Source organism: Ochlerotatus camptorhynchus, unplaced genomic scaffold (assembly GCF_037179485.1).
Source record: "Ochlerotatus camptorhynchus isolate MF236.1 unplaced genomic scaffold, CSIRO-AGI_Acam_v1.1 ptg000004l, whole genome shotgun sequence".
In the NCBI taxonomy this organism is placed as follows: Eukaryota; Metazoa; Arthropoda; class Insecta; order Diptera; family Culicidae; genus Ochlerotatus; species Ochlerotatus camptorhynchus.
Genome location: NW_027040496.1, coordinates 886,632 through 902,456, shown reverse-complemented (window position 1 = coordinate 902,456; position 15,825 = coordinate 886,632). Strand labels below are relative to the sequence as shown.

General features: G+C 39.7%; 1 protein-coding gene across 7 annotated transcripts in view; it reads left to right on the top strand.

The window, feature by feature from the left end:
* loco (locomotion defects) overlaps nucleotides 1–15,825 on the top strand; it is a 147,875-nt gene that overhangs the window by 115,419 nt on the left and 16,631 nt on the right. For 4 of the 7 annotated variants that reach the window (XM_065237030.1, XM_065237080.1, XM_065236965.1 and 1 more), the window contains exon 2: nucleotides 4,523–5,447. The exons of the other annotated variants lie outside the window; for them this stretch is intronic. In XM_065237030.1, coding sequence (XP_065093102.1) covers nucleotides 4,917–5,447 — 531 coding nt within the window. In that variant the 5' untranslated portion in view covers nucleotides 4,523–4,916. The remainder of the gene's footprint in view (nucleotides 1–4,522; nucleotides 5,448–15,825) is intronic. 7 annotated transcript variants of the gene reach the window in all.

Sequence of the window (15,825 nt, the reverse complement as noted above, 5' to 3'; positions counted from 1 at the left end):
ATTTAATCTAGATGAACGCGTCATTGGGACGGTACTAATGGATATTTTTGGTCGCTATTGAAAATTTAGTCCATTCCTGAATTTATGTATGGGCCCAAATTAGGAGCAGTTATGCTGACATTACATTGTTTCGTGAAAGACGAAACTATCACAGTCAAGCGCTATTTCACTCGTCCGTTTCACCTAAGCTTAAAAGAAAGACCAATGAAGCGACGGGAGAAAAAGAGACAAGCGATTGAAAATTTGTTTTTAGACGCCGACTGAGGTTCTAGTCTACTGCGAAGCTGTTCGACTTCAACAGAAAAAGAAAGCTAGCAGTCTCTTCGTCGCATCGATTTTGGTTGAAGCTGATATTCTGACGCCCTGGATTTTTCATCACAGGAAGATTTTGTTGTTTTTTATTTTAATATGTTAACCGTTAAAACGACCGAAACGACTGCAACCTGAGTAATCATCACAACATCAAATTTGGTTTTCAATTTGATTTCAGACTTTGCTCGGACATTTAACCGGGAGCCCGGGAGAAGGCGGGCATTCTAAAATACCGAAAGAATACAACGAAAAGCCCGTGAATTTAGATGACTTATAGGGAAAAATATTTCTCAATTGGGCGGAATTGAGGGTAGTTGGGTGGATTAATGTCCTTTTCGAAGAAATTAACCCCGTTGTCTTGATACCACTGTAGAACTTCTCTGCTGTAGTGGCAGCTTGCCAAATCAGGCCAAAACTTTACAGGTCCAGCGTGAGCCTTAATGTACGGAAGAATACGTTTTTTAAGGCACTCTTGCTTGTACATTTTGGAATCCATAGTCTTGTGTGTCACGAAAATCTGGGTTTTTTGTCCGCAGATCATAAACTTTCTTGCAAATTTATCGGCAAAAACGAATTTGAACTTGCTAGGGACATCACCTGGACCAGTGGCTTTATAGAACTTTTGTCCGGGACGCTGCCCATAATCCTTACTTACCTTACCAATCAGGCTAAGGCCTTGTTGTCCTCTGCTGTCCGAAGAAGTCGTCTCCACTCTACTCGATCCATGGCCACACTTCGACAGCCTCGTAGTCTGCGAAGGGTCCGCAGGTCGCCTTCTACTTGCTCGATCCACCTTGCCCGCTGCGCACCTCTTCTTCTTGTTCCTGTTGGGTCGCTTTCTGAAACCATTTTCACTGGGTCGTCGGGCGGCATTCTTACGACGTGCCCAGCCTACCATAGTCGCCCAATTTTTGCACTGTGGACGATGGATGGTTCTCCCAGCAGCTGGTACGATTCGTGGTTCATTCGCCTCCTCCACGTTCCGTCATCCATCTGTACTCCACCGTAGATGGTACGCAACACCTTCCGTTCGAAAACACCAAGGGCACGTTGGTCCTCCACGAGCATAGTCCAGGTCTTGTGACCGTAGATGACCACCGGTCTCATCAGCGTCTTGTAAACAGTCAACTTCGTGCAGCGTCGAATATTATTCGACCGAAGCGTCCTCCGGAGTCCAAAGTAGGCACGATTCGCTGCGATAATGCGTCTTTGAATTTCTCTGCTGGTATCATTTTCGGCGGTCACCAGTGGGCTCAAATACACGAACTCATCGACCACCTCGATTTCGTCACCGTCAATCTGAACTCGGGGTGGGAGGCTTACATTGTCTTACGTAGAACCACTTCCTTTCATGTATTTTGTCTTTGTTCTTTGATGCGTTGATGGCAAGTCCAATCCGCCTAGCTTCAGTCTTCAGTCTGATGTACGTTTCCGCCATCGTCTCAAAGTTCGGTGGCATGATGTCGATGTCATTGGCAAAGCCAAGAAGCTGGATGAACTTCCTGACGATCGTACCTCTCGTGTCTATCCCAGCTCTTCTGATCACACCATCTAACGCGATGTTGAATAGCAGACACGAAAGCCTATCACCTTGCCGTATCCCCTCCGAGATTCAAAGGGACTCGTGAGTTTCCCCGATACTCGAACAACGCACATCACTCGATCCATCGTCGCCTTGACTAATCGCGTCAGTTTATCCGGAAATCCGTACTCGTGCATAATCTGCCATAGCTGATCCCATCCCAGATGCCCATAATCCAAGTTTTTTGGCAACTAGATTCTTCTTCAGTGTACTCTTTGGTTGTTTACTGGCCTGAAAAGACCGAAATACTTCTCGCTAACGAATCCTTCTGACGGTGTTTTGGCTGGCATTGAATTTATTTGCGATATCAGAATCCTACAGCCCTGGGTTTGCCCTAATCATTCTCAACACCTTCAAATGCAGCTTCCGATCAAGCTTTATTTGCTATAGCTAATCGCTAGTTTTGACACTCCGGAAGCGAAATTGACAGGTTTTACGTGTCATACACAAACTTCACCTCCGCTTCTTCCATCTAACATATAAACATTATTATTATAATATCTCAGAGTTTCATAACATCCCAAATAAGCCTTTTAGCTGTTATGCGCATGTTCAAGCCAGAGAGATGAATCTCTTTAATAAAGAATTGAAAAAAAAAGCATGTTCAAGCCTTCCAGCATACAGTCACTTTGAATAATTATTAAAAGAATTCTAGATTTTTCCAAGGAACTTTGTGAAGATTTTAGAATATATTCCAGGGTTAACACCAAGGTATTCCAGAGAAGAATTCTAAGAGAGTTTTGCTTAGAGCTTCAAGTCAATTGTATGAGTTCAGAGAAGAATGCTCCGTGGAAAATTCCATGACTATTGTGAAGAGTATTCCAGGATCCGTGAAAAATACCAAGATAATTGAACTTTGAGGGTACAATTCCTATGAATCTTCAAGAGTTTTAAGGGAATCCGAGGACAATTCCAACGGCAACTATAAAAAATCTAGGAAAGTGAATTTCTAGAAGAATTTGTAGGAGAACTCCAAGATAACTTTGAGCATAATTTTAAGACATTTCTGATGTGAATTGCATGGAAATTCTAAAGAGATGCATGGAAGCTTCAGTGATCTGGTTAGAAAAACTTTAAAAATTCAAAGAGAATTTAGGGATGACTGTCTGTCTTAAAAATTTTTGTGCCACTTAAGTTGCTGTTTTCCCAAAATTATAATGTTTTCATAAGCTTTCTTTTAAACCTGGACATTGTCCATAAAATTCCTGAAAAACTCAGGGAATCTTACTAAGCAAAACGAGTAAACACCCTGTTTATGGACAGCACCTCAGTAGTTTCTTCGATTATGTGCACGGTTGGAATTAACTTCAAATCACTCGCTTCACAGAATAAGGGGATCGTTCGTTCTACCGCAGAACATTCGTCCAATAAGGACAAACCTACTGAAAACCTGCCCACCTCGTTCGTTTACTAGTAGTTCCGACCGTAGATAACCGCGTTGTGCACCGGCTGTTCGGAATGTAGTAGAAGGATTCGCACATGTTAGGAAACTGGTAGCGGAAAATTATGGCAATCAAAACCATCGTCGTCGTCGTCGGCCTCTCAGCGATCGCGCGGTTATCATGATTGGATAGCGATCATTAAAATTGCTGGAGCGCTTCCCACTGCTGTGCCGGGGTCTCCTTGGCCATTAGCATCGGTTTATGGTGGGAGCTCATGGCTCGCCTGATGCAAGTAGCACACGGGCAAAACGATCTATTATTTGATTCGGCTTAGACGCTACTGTATGATCTTACTCTCTCTCTCTCTACTTTTACATGTACGAGATTAGATTTTACGGCTAACCACCCGTTGATTAGCATAATTTGCATTCGAAAGCTTAGCATAAAATAAATTTAGTTGTGCACTTTTTAGAAAGCTACTTTCTTGAAACTGGGACCGAAAACAACGGCAATTCAATACAAAGGTCATAAAATTACAAAGTGGTGAAGACTGAAGAGCGGTGAAAATAAATATTGACCGTACCACGTCGAAAGAAGGAATGGCAAAGTCTCCGAAAGTGACCAAAAAGTGACTAATAAAATGCGGAAAAATGCCAATGCTTCTTTTACGGTGGATGAAATAAGTGGGGGTGACCAATCAATCTGTCCAAGAAAATTTACGTTGATAGATTTTTTGTTTATCAAATTGATTTTTGGAGAAAGGTGATTGTTTTTCACCGTTATTGGTGGATACTTTGTACGATGTCAGGACCAGGATTTCGCACCCCTTCATTGGTTGTGCACTTTTTCAACGACATTTTCTCTCCAAACTGCCAATCGAAGCCCAAAACTTCTTGGACATGTTTTCGACGTTCCGAACTCGAAGTAAGTTTCGGGAATCGCATTAAACGTGACAGTTATTATTTTTGTCCTCGTTTGCCGAAAGTACCTTACCAACAGGTTCTTCCTCGTCACAACAGCACAACGGCCGCACCCGTTAGGTTGGTTAATTCAATTGATTTTTATCGACATTGGCGTGCGCAATAATCGCCTGCATCCCGGGTATTATTTTTTCCCAAGTGTCTCCTGCTTTTTATCCTCTTTCCGATATCTTTCGAAGCCAAAAACGGACTACCACTGGTTAAGTGAATGCTGTCTTTTCCATTTGACTTGTGAATTGCCAAATAATGTCGGATTGAATTTGCAGATTTCTTTAGCGTTTGTGCTTATCTTGAAACTAAGCCCCGCAGCTCACGGAAGCAATGTGACTTTGTTGGTTTCAAAATGAAGGAAGTCAAACGGTGAGGACATGAAGAAACTGAAAAAAAGTGAAGCATAATATGCATTAAATTATAATAACGCTAAATTAAAACAATTAGTAGAGTGAAAAGATGCAAACAGAGCGAAAAGAAGCCGCAGTGCTAGTAGTGGAGGAGTGCAAAAAAGCATAATTTGGAAACCAGTTCCATTCCGCCGTTGCCACGCGAGAAGAAAACGAAAAGCTCAAGAAAACAAACGCGATTAGGAGGCTTAAAGTGATCGTTTCTAAAAATAAAGCAAAATAAGTCGAAACTAAAAAAGCAAAACCGGTGTACAAGTGAATGCGAATGAATGAACAACACTCAACAGCAGCAGCAAGAGCAACAACAATTAACAACAATAACAGCGATTCATCATCAACCTCTCCGACGTCGTCGGCCACACCGCTCTCGGTATCATCCTCCTCCACGCCATCCTCGTTGGGTAGTAGTGGCGGTTCGCTGCGGGGCCTTGGCAGTGCTCTGCGGCAACTCCAGCAGTACCAGCGAAGACGAAACTTCCTAAGCTCGCCACCACCTCCGCTATCACTGTCGAGCCCCGCAGCAGCAGCAGCCACACAGACCATGAACATGCTCCTAACAAGCAGCACTCACGATCATCATCTCAACTTTGTGATGGGTTTCATCAAGGAGGATGAAATCTACAACAGTGTAACGTCTTCGTCATCGTCCAGTGGTGGCGGTGCGACGACGGCCTCCTCGATTGTATCGACCACCACCGATACCTCGTCGGAGGACAATTCACTGGTGGTGCCCTCGATGACGATGGTAGGGTCGTCTTTGACGGAACAAGCTCAATCGTACCACGATGATGTAAGCAAATTACTTGGGTTGTGTTTTTGTGTATATTGATGATGTGTTTTGTGGCATATAGAAGGGACGTAATGAATTGTTGATTGAAATATGTGATGGATTAAGTAAATTGTATGGTAGATTGCAGCAATATGAAATTGCCCGAAGTGGGTTTACTGCGTGGCCCGTGGAGTGATTTAGCTAAATAGGGCAAATTTTCTTTACACGATAGACGTATGCAGTAGTTAAGTTCACGATATAAATGTCGTACCTATCACAGACTTGGTAAACATCAGTCTTATTCTCATGGGTTAAACGATAACTACAGCTACTGGCGTTGATAACTTTATTACCGTACACCGGGGCAAGTTGAAACGCATGGCGAAGTTTAAATGGTAGGTGTATTTCTTAGCGGAAGTGAATAATCACTGAGATTATATCTAATCTAGTAGTTTGCGGTCGAACACAATGCCTCTCAAAAATAATTACAGTGCATATTCACTTCCGCTAAGAGATACACTTACCGTTTCAACTTCCCCGTGCTTTTAAACTTGCCCGGTGTACCTTATTCCGTTTTAAACTGCATTGTAAGTTTTTAAAGTGCATTCAATGATTAATATTTGATTAATTCAACAGTATACAGGTAATATTAACACACTTTAGATTTTCAATGATGCTTGAGCTTGAGCTTGAGCTTGATTGACCGCCCACGGTTGCTACTCTGTTATTGCCAGATCAGCTGTAATTACACAGAGAACCAATAGATAATGCTTGGGACTAGCAATCATCCTCAATGTGTAAAAACTGGTGATCTTAAATTAGGCAATACCAGCGCCGGCCACGCCCGAACACAGGTCAAGAAAGGAATGGGAAGGATTGTGTTGACATGACACTCGTTTTGATGGAAGCCGAGAACACCTCTGCACTTCCACGAGGAATCACTGGGATGTTGGATGAGAGGGTTGGGTTTGCAGCAGGGTTCGTTTTGGTAAACGATAAGCTGAATTGATGTCCTAACGATCATATAACGCGAAGGAGCTTGGGACTAAACCCACGGTCTTCTGCTCAGTAAGCAAAAACGTTTGCCATTAGGCAGACGGCACCTTTTTAATCACCGAGTTGCTGTTATTACCATGTAGTCATAATAACAAATAAAACGATTGACGAATCTTGAATGTGGATGGGCCTGAGATTAGACTCATGATGTTCTGCTCAGTAAGCAAAAACGGTTGCTCTAAGGCCACCGAGCCCCTCATATCACATAATACCGTTGCTCAAATTTTTGTATCCATTCAAACCCGGAATCAACGACAACAACGAGTTTCGCAAAATACACGATACACAAGCGATTTTACCATAAATCTCTTTGATATGTAAGGACCTGGGACCGCGTTTTCCTGCTCAGTAAGCAGGCCACTGTAACCGACGATCTCTCAAATCCGAAAACTAAAAACTACGAAAAAGTACTTAGGCCTTCATTAAGTTCCAATTTCACGCGACGTTCAATGTTTCAATTTGCTCTTTTTTGGAGGCGAACCAGCCCAAGGCTGAAAGCCTCCTTAATAAAGCTAAATAATAATAATAATAATTTGCTCTTTACGTATTGTTCAGGCTATAAATAGGCCCTTTTCAAAAGTTACGCGACAAATACGCACAATCGTCACCTACCTCGCAAAACTGGTTCCAAACGACAACAAAGGCATAAGCAACGATGGATTGTTGAACTTTGCTGGCTGGTGTAGTGCACAGCAAAAAAAAAATGTAACATCGATCAACGCAATTCAAGCTGATGTATGAAATAATTATGTAATTGTTATTTTGTAATTTATCAGCACACACCCTGGTCGACCACTGTAAACCAATCTACCGTTAAGCGAGTGCGAGTACGAGTTAAGCGAGTTATAACGACCTTCTTCCACTAGCAGGTCTGTTTCTGTTTGCACAGACTGTCCCACTAGTTTCCGATACATTTATAGGGGATAGTAGGGGATTAAAAGAATGAAGAAGAGTTATAGAGGTTTTTTTGTAGTTGTTTTGCTGAAAAGAGAGAAACAGAACTAAACGAAATTACACCTGCTGAAAAAAGATAAGTCTATTATTTTGGTTAGTGATCGTTTGGATTTGGGTCACCCCACGTTGTGTTTAGGTTAGTATAAATAAATAATACTATATAGTCATATAAATCACCACAGCTCATTATCTTCAGCGTTATCGGCGTTTCTGGATCATTAGTTGCCTCTGTGATATACTTACTTGCGGCATACTATTTTTGGAGTGTATATGAGCGTGTACCATGTACGGTAGCTCATCTCTCATCGTGATGGTGGGACATATTTAGTAGACAAATTATAGAGAAAACAAGGAGGTATTAGTATTAGTTATATGTAAACAAACAAAACAAAAGAAGAGAAGAGGAAAGAAAAGCAGAAAAATAAAAAGGGGATAAAGTAGATAACAAAGAAAAGAAACGTAGGCAGATTATTAGAAAAGGCATTATCCGAGACTCAGCAATCAAATGTCACTCCCGCCGAGATCTCAGCGAAACCCCCTTCCCGCCGAGACCCGCACAGCCGAGCTCGGTAGAAAAAACTAAGTGTGTAGATAGATTAGTAGGAAAATAAATAAAACTACTTTATGACTCAAAGTGCAATGAATGAGCGTTAGTTTCGGGATCATTTCAGTGTTAGAGTTATGTTAGTTTTGATCCGTAATTAGCCCTGCTGACCCCTCCAACATTAGTTGCAGGCAGTGGTTGTTAGATAATGCGGCACTGTAACTACTACTATTTTACAGGTACGATTCGTCAAGTTTATACAACTCATTGTTTCAATTCAGCCAAACTATCTATCTTACAATTACAAAAGCAAACCTAAACTTACAATTATATGCAAATGCAAAATGAAACTTGACAAATAATCGTCAATCCCCTTATTTCAGGGCAGGGCCTGACGATTTGAATCTAATTTTTATCAGTGAACGGGCACCATATGGTACATTTTCTCACCATGAACCTATCATTTCCAGCCTATCTGAACTATTTAATAAATGGAAGCCATAACATGGGTTACGCTCCCCCTAAGCAGGCCCTCCACATCCTGTCTCTGTCTTATCTCAAATACAAAATGCCAATGGTATGAATGTATCTATATATAACTTGGAAATGACGTACAATCAAATAAACCCGTAACCCACTCACTTGGTCAGGCTTCAGAATCGTCCAGTGGGCAGTGCGCTCTACACGCCAAGTTACCTTTTTTTTTTCAAATTTACCGCAAATTTGATATTTTACCCATTGAGTGTTGATTAGTCACAATGAAACATTGTGAGAGAAGTTGAGGTTACTAGTGTATTAAATAATCTAGGTCCTATTTAAAATTATATCTGAAAAATCCAAATCTGGCCAACGCCCACCCTAATCCTAAACCTGTTCTAATCCACCTGAAATGACTAACGAATGAAAGACTTTGACTACCCAGCCATGCAATAGTCTCATTCCGTGCCTTATGGCAACTTGATGATTCTATTGCGCTCATCTTCTGGCACCACCCAGGGGAGACTTGGTCCTGTACCCAATGCTTAACTTATCTCCATTCCACTCAGCTACTCGCAATTTCTTGTGATATAGTGGGCGGAATATTATTATATGAGACAATTCAATGCAGACGTCTTTCCAAATTTGGCAGATCGACAGGTAATCGGTGAGTTACCACGATAGTTGCTATTCAACAACTCGACAACGTCCCATCGTCAACGCCTGCTATGAGAATTTTCCATTGCAGACGCCAACGAAATGACGTCATCGAGCTATCGATCAACTACCCTGGTTATCGCCTGGTACCTTATAGCACGATGCTAGGAGGCGAACCGGAAGAATCGATGAGCTACCTCCCCCTCACACTTTAGACTTTCAATGATGTGTGAAAAAGTAGTACTATAGGAACTGATTATCTCGTACACAGCAAAAAATAAATTTTATTATTACATCCAAGAGCATGCATTTCAGTCATGTCGAAAATCTCATGTAATTTTTATGGTTACAAAAATAAACGAATAAAGTAAAAGCAGCGTAATGTCAGTTGATGCACTGTATTAATGATAATTTTGTCCCTTTTGGCAAGTAATATTACACCATATTTTCGACACGATTTAAGTGCATACACTTTGATGTGATATCAAAATTAATTTTTTGCTAACTATGTACACATTTAGTACAGGAAGTACATAACAATTTTTCCAACAGATAAACCGTTCTAGAATATTTCTAAAAAAAGTTATTGCAACTGTTTAAATATTTATGGCTTGAATTAAATGCCAAAAATCACGGTGTACCAATGAAAGTCAGATTTCAAACTGAAATAATTTCGAAGTTTATCGGTTTGGTCTGTTGAGATGAATTATTCTAAAAAAAAAATGCTCAATTTCATGAGCGTAGTTAGAGAGCCCTCTGCTGAGGTTGAGAAATTCAAGCGTAACTTTTCCAATCGACGTATCTGATTTTGAAAACAATCACTTCAGTCGACGATTTGTGCCAACTGCTAGCTCACTCACAAAAACTAGCAACACCAGCCTAGTAGGAGAGGGATTCCCCTGCCTGATGATGGTGTTTTCTTGCGTGGGTGAGTTAGCAGTAAAGACCAAGGTTGCAAATACTCATTTCAGCTAAAATAATGTTTTTCGAAATAATAAAACCAAAAGATCGTATGATGACATGTTTTACTTGTAACTTACAAGAAGAGGTTACAAAGTATGCGTTTGAAACATAAAACCAGTAAATTTTGCTTTCCATGAGTCAAAATCAGCGATTTGCTGATCGCTGAGTGAGTGAGTGAGTGTGTGAAAAATAGCTGATTGTGACTCTCATGAAGTGAAATAAACAGGTTTAATATGTCAAACACATTTTTTGCAACCTCTTCTTTTATCTTACCAAGGCATCTAATTATTTCAAAATTCAAAAAAACATTGTTTTAGCTGAAATGAGTATTTGCAACCCTGGTTAAGACAAATCGTCGATTGAAGTGATTGTTTACAAAAGCAGATACGGCGATTTGAAAATTTATGCTTGAATTGATTGATTGAGAATTGAGAAATGTAAATAATTCATCTGAACATACCAAATCGATAAGATAAGAAACTCCGAAGTTATTTCAATTTGAAAGTTTACTTCTGAAATAACCCCTGAAGTAACCCCTGAACCCTCTTCAACTACGCATGAGATAGATCTATTGTATTTGAATAATTCATCTCAAAATATCAAATCGATAAGACTATCAACTTCGAAGTTATTTCAGTTTGGAGTCTGACTTTCATTGGAACACCGGCAGTGTTGGCAGGAAAAGTGATTTTTGACATTTATTTCGAAACATTGATCTTTGAATAGCTATAACTTTCTTAGAGACAACCTAGTTTGCATTTTACTCCCAACAAAGCTGTTACATCGTTGAAGAATAACAAAAGTGGACCCAGGTTACTTCCCTGAGGTACTCCAGAGGTGCTGGTAAACGTATTTAGAAGAGATACAAGATCCTAGTCGTACTCGAAGAGTTCGTCCAGTCAAGTACGAATGAAACCATGATCAAAGTTGCTCGGAACGTTCCTGCTTAGTATTTAACTTTTTTGCTGTTTTAAAAACCTCTGGCGAGAAGACAAAAACTGTCTTATTTTAAAATTAAATTTAAAGTAGTTCTCAATCCCACCATAAAACTGTTCTAAAAATCAATCATAAACTTCATTAGCAATTTTTTATTATTGTCTTGATAAAATACTCTATAAACCTGTTCTATCATTATAAAGGCAATCATAAAACCATTCGGTTTTAAATGAGAGTAAAATGTATATATTGTTACCTTTTAGGCCTTTAAAAGCATATCATAAAATCTCCTCTGTTTACAAATCGAACGTTAAGGATGGATCCTCATAGTGAATAAAAACCAAATTTATGACAAGGATATCTCGAAGGATAAACGAAGTTGGAGGAAAAATTCAAGCGATGCTAACGACCGAAGGGAAATCGATTTCAGTAAAATTTAGTTTAGCACGTCCAGCGGAACGGGTACCATCAACGACTGAGCATCTGGTGGAGAAGAGTGAAGTGAGCGTGGTCCTCAAATTAATAAACCATTGTCAAAACAGTCTGAAAACAGGCCAGCCTTCTCCAGACCTTGCGAATAGATGAAGATCGGAATAACTTGCATCAGTACCGACAGCAAACCACTGAAACCTCTCAGTTAGCGGACACTAGTTGGTTTCCGATCCATAGCTGCGATTTTATTTGATGAAAGGGTCATCACTTGGAAAAAATTCATTCAACCGTACATTTCTGCATCGTTTGATGGTGCACTTCCAGAACCATCCGGAAGAAGGGGATCTTTTCGGGAATGATCGAGGTTACAGCTGTGCGAAATGCGAAATGTTGTGAACACTTCATGAGTAACTGCTTCCAAGCCATCGGGAGAGAATCGCCTGGAAGAACGCTGAATCGCACAGCGCAACTATCGAAAGATAAACAAACTTTGACGTTTAACATTTTGTAGGCAACATTGCCGCCATAAATGCTGCCATAAATCTGAACGGGTTAGGATCAACCAAATTGGCTTTAGATAAATACAATTCAGTCTACAAGTTTTCTTTACAAAAACCATGACAAAACCCTATGAATTTGTTAAGGATTTCTTAAAAGCAAAATAACTTTTTCACAAATGGCCCATGAAAATCATCGTCTATGCCTCCGCCATATTACAATTATTTTGTTTGTTTTTTACAATCTTCAATTTTCAATCTATATATCATTGGATATAACTTTTTTTTAGTTAATTTAGCAATGAGAAAATATTTGGAATGCAAAAATCATGAGAAATAAAAATTTCGGCTAAGCTGAATGATCGATCTGAAGAATATATTTTTTTTAATGTAAAATAATTAGTAGAATCGATGTTTTCCGTGGGCGGACTCAAGTATTTCGATGTTTTCACGTACATTTCACATCAAATTTTATATGGCACCTAAAACTAGGCCACTTTATGAGAACTACTTTATAATTTTTAAATTCGGCAGGATTTTTATACGATCAGTTTTTATTTTAATTATTTTGATAAGATCGGATGGAATTAGTGATCTTAGCAAGCAGCTAGGGTAAATGGCTCGGATAATGGTTTTAATTGTTGCCAAATAGCTTTTATTGTAGCTTAAATACGGTTTTGAAATGGATCTCAATGCGTTTATCGTACAACCATTTTGCAGTAAATCAATCTTGAAGAGCTTCGAAAATATACCCTTCAGAACCTTTTCCAGAGTGGGCCAACTAGACAGATTCTAGTATCAATGAGGTTTTGGTGGATGCATCAATGGCAAAGCAGTCTTGACCAGGGTTTTATGAATGTTGTTCTATAGTAGCTTTGTAGTATTTCATAAAATTTAAAATGTCACTTGGGATAACTACATACTGAAGCCCGAAGTGATTGAATTGGTCTCAACAGGTGTACCCCCTTAAGAATTTTCCTGAAACTATCTTCAAACTAGCTTGAAATTCTGCAATGAGGTTTTTGAGCTATATTAAAAATCTTCCTTGGAACTATTAGGGTTTTTGATCTAACTTCCGTCCCACTAAGCACAACCCGCGCTTTACATCTCTTTTTTGAACGGGTTTGAACTAAAAATGAAATATTTCTGTCAAAGATGACTTCTAAATTTATTCACCTTTCCATACGTTGGATTTTATTAAGAGTCACAAATTGTTGAAATATTGTTTTAAATCTAATACTGCTTCTTCATTCTAAATTCGTCCTACGACTTTCAATTCCGTCCTAACGCATTGAACGCCATTAGATTTTCTTCGTCCTACGGATAAACGTAGAAAAAGGGGTTTAGTTAGGAGCGCTTCTTTTGTTTTGAGAACAATGAGCGTAAATATTCATACAATGCGATCTAATAGGATTTATGTTGTAGCTAATGAGCTAACGCATCGGAACAAACCTATTATTGATATGTGCACGGTGAAATCATGATTTCTGATCGATAGAACGGAATGGGCGATTACGACGAAGTAGCGCTCTACCCTATCCATATTTCTTTTCCCTTGATTTGTTTTCCGTCGATCTTATTTTCCGTGCTGAGCACCAATGCTACCGACGCCAGGGAGGCAGCTATCACGCCTGGATCCTATATTTCATGAACCTGGGACCAACGGCTTTACTTGCCTGCCTCAGAACATCCCGGTGGCGCCGACTGCGATTGAACCCAGGCCTGCTGGGGTGAGAGGTATTCACGCTAACCACTACACTACCGGCGCCGCCTATCCATATTTCCTTGCAGCGCAGAATTTCTTTTTGAGTGCTTGATTGATCAACATTCAAGCGATTTTGAGTCGTATGTGAGGTGATCATAACGCGTAGTTTCAGGATTGTAGTCATATCAGCATTAAGTTAGCCGCAGGGTAAATCCGTTAATCCACTTCCGAATTCCCTCCCCTTCTTCTTCTTCTTTTCGCATTTGAAGCTTATTGCTTATCGCATATTAGCTTGTTGCGTGCTCTCAACTTAATGTTCTAGATGCACTTCTCTTGGAGGCGAACCAGCCCAAGGCTGAAAGCCTCCCTAATAAAGATAAATAATAATAGATGCACTTCCTCAGTTATTAATTGAGAGCTTTCGATGCCTGACCATTTTTGCATTAGTATAATTGTGTGGCAAGTACAATCATACTCTATGTCCAGGGAAGTCGTGAAATTTTCCAACCCAAAAAATTCCTAGACCGGACCGGAAATCTTGCTTTGTAGCTGTGCTTTTACCGACTGAGCTAAGAGAGGCCCCAAAGTACTTCCGATTTACATTAAAGTTCTCTGAAATTATTCACATAATCCCGATAATTGTCTCTTGAGAACTACCTTGGAATTACCTTTATCTTTCTTTACCATTTTCTTGAATAACTTCTCAAAACTACCCAAAATTTCTATTCAAATTCTATAGGAATTTGCCACAGATTTCCATTAGGATTATCTCAAAAATTCCTCTAATATTCTACTCAAAACTAATTTCTCATTCTCATTATAATTCTCTTGCCACTGCTTCAAAGTATCAGAATCCTGAAATTGTGTCCAAGTCAAAGAGCCATGACTTTTTATTTTAATCTGATCTTTTAACAACGTTATAATTTGAGTCCGAATTCCCTCTTGGTTCAAGAAAGACCACCTGATCCTACGTTGATAGTTTTAGATAGAATTAAGATCCCCTTCTCTCTGTTATGCGTGGACAGTCGTTCATATATTTTTATTTAAAACTAGCTGTATACCCCCCGGGAAAATTTGTTGCACTAATATACTAACACATTTCTCACTACTCACTCACTCACTTATCGTAAAACCCTGTTAGTTTGAATCGCTGAAATTGCAATTAATCCGCGCTCATTTAAAATTTGAACAAATGGTTTACCTCAATGGCATTGCGCTTCTTTGTAGGGATACCAGTTAACCAAATTCTAAATGAGCGCCGTTTAATTGCAATTTTTGCTATTCACACTAATAGGGTTCTACGGCAATTCTCACGCCTTGACTTTCTCGTTCACCATTCTATGCTCAGTCCTTACAAAAAAGAAGAAGACCAAGACACTCCGGCACCCCCTCCTCCCACTACCACACTGTTTACGTGGCTTATGGACAATTCTTTAGAATAATAGCTAAAATGGGAGCTTACCAAGGGGTAATCAACTCTGCACACTGTGTCGAAACACATCAGGGCACGAAACACATCTAGGGCACAAATTGACAAGAATCACACAGAATATAATATAAAATGCCATCACTGTTTTTGCTGACGATTTTCCAATAGTTTGAATGGTTTCGCACTTTTTTGACAATCGCTGATCTTCGCTTCAGGATGAATTTAATAAATCTATCAGACTAGACGATCGTATCTCGGGTCAGAAGTCAAACCTACACACTTAGAAATAACTTATTTTACACGAGACGTAATCCATATTGGAAGTAAATCATGGAACGTAAACAAACATTTCTCGATGAACATTTCAAATGGTCCTATCTGCTTTGATCGATTCTCTTCATCGACTTTCTCTTTCGTCAATAACTCAGCTGCAAAACCTTTCCCTGTTGTATTTGACGTTTTGGGCGCTAGATAAGAACCTCCTTTATCAAACTATGTGATAGAATTAACGCGAAATCTGTTTGCATAGCAGTGGTTATGAAAAGAGAAAGTCGATTAAGAGAATCGATCAAAGCAGATAGGACCATTTGAAATGTTCATCGAGATTTCATCAGAGTTGGTTGGAAATGCTAACATGAAGCTTTAGTGTGATGATTTATTAGCTAGAGAATGATCTTTAGAAGAAGGTAGGTGGATAGTTCCGTTAGAGTACGGCAGTATGAAAATTGAATAGAAGTTGAAAATGAGCG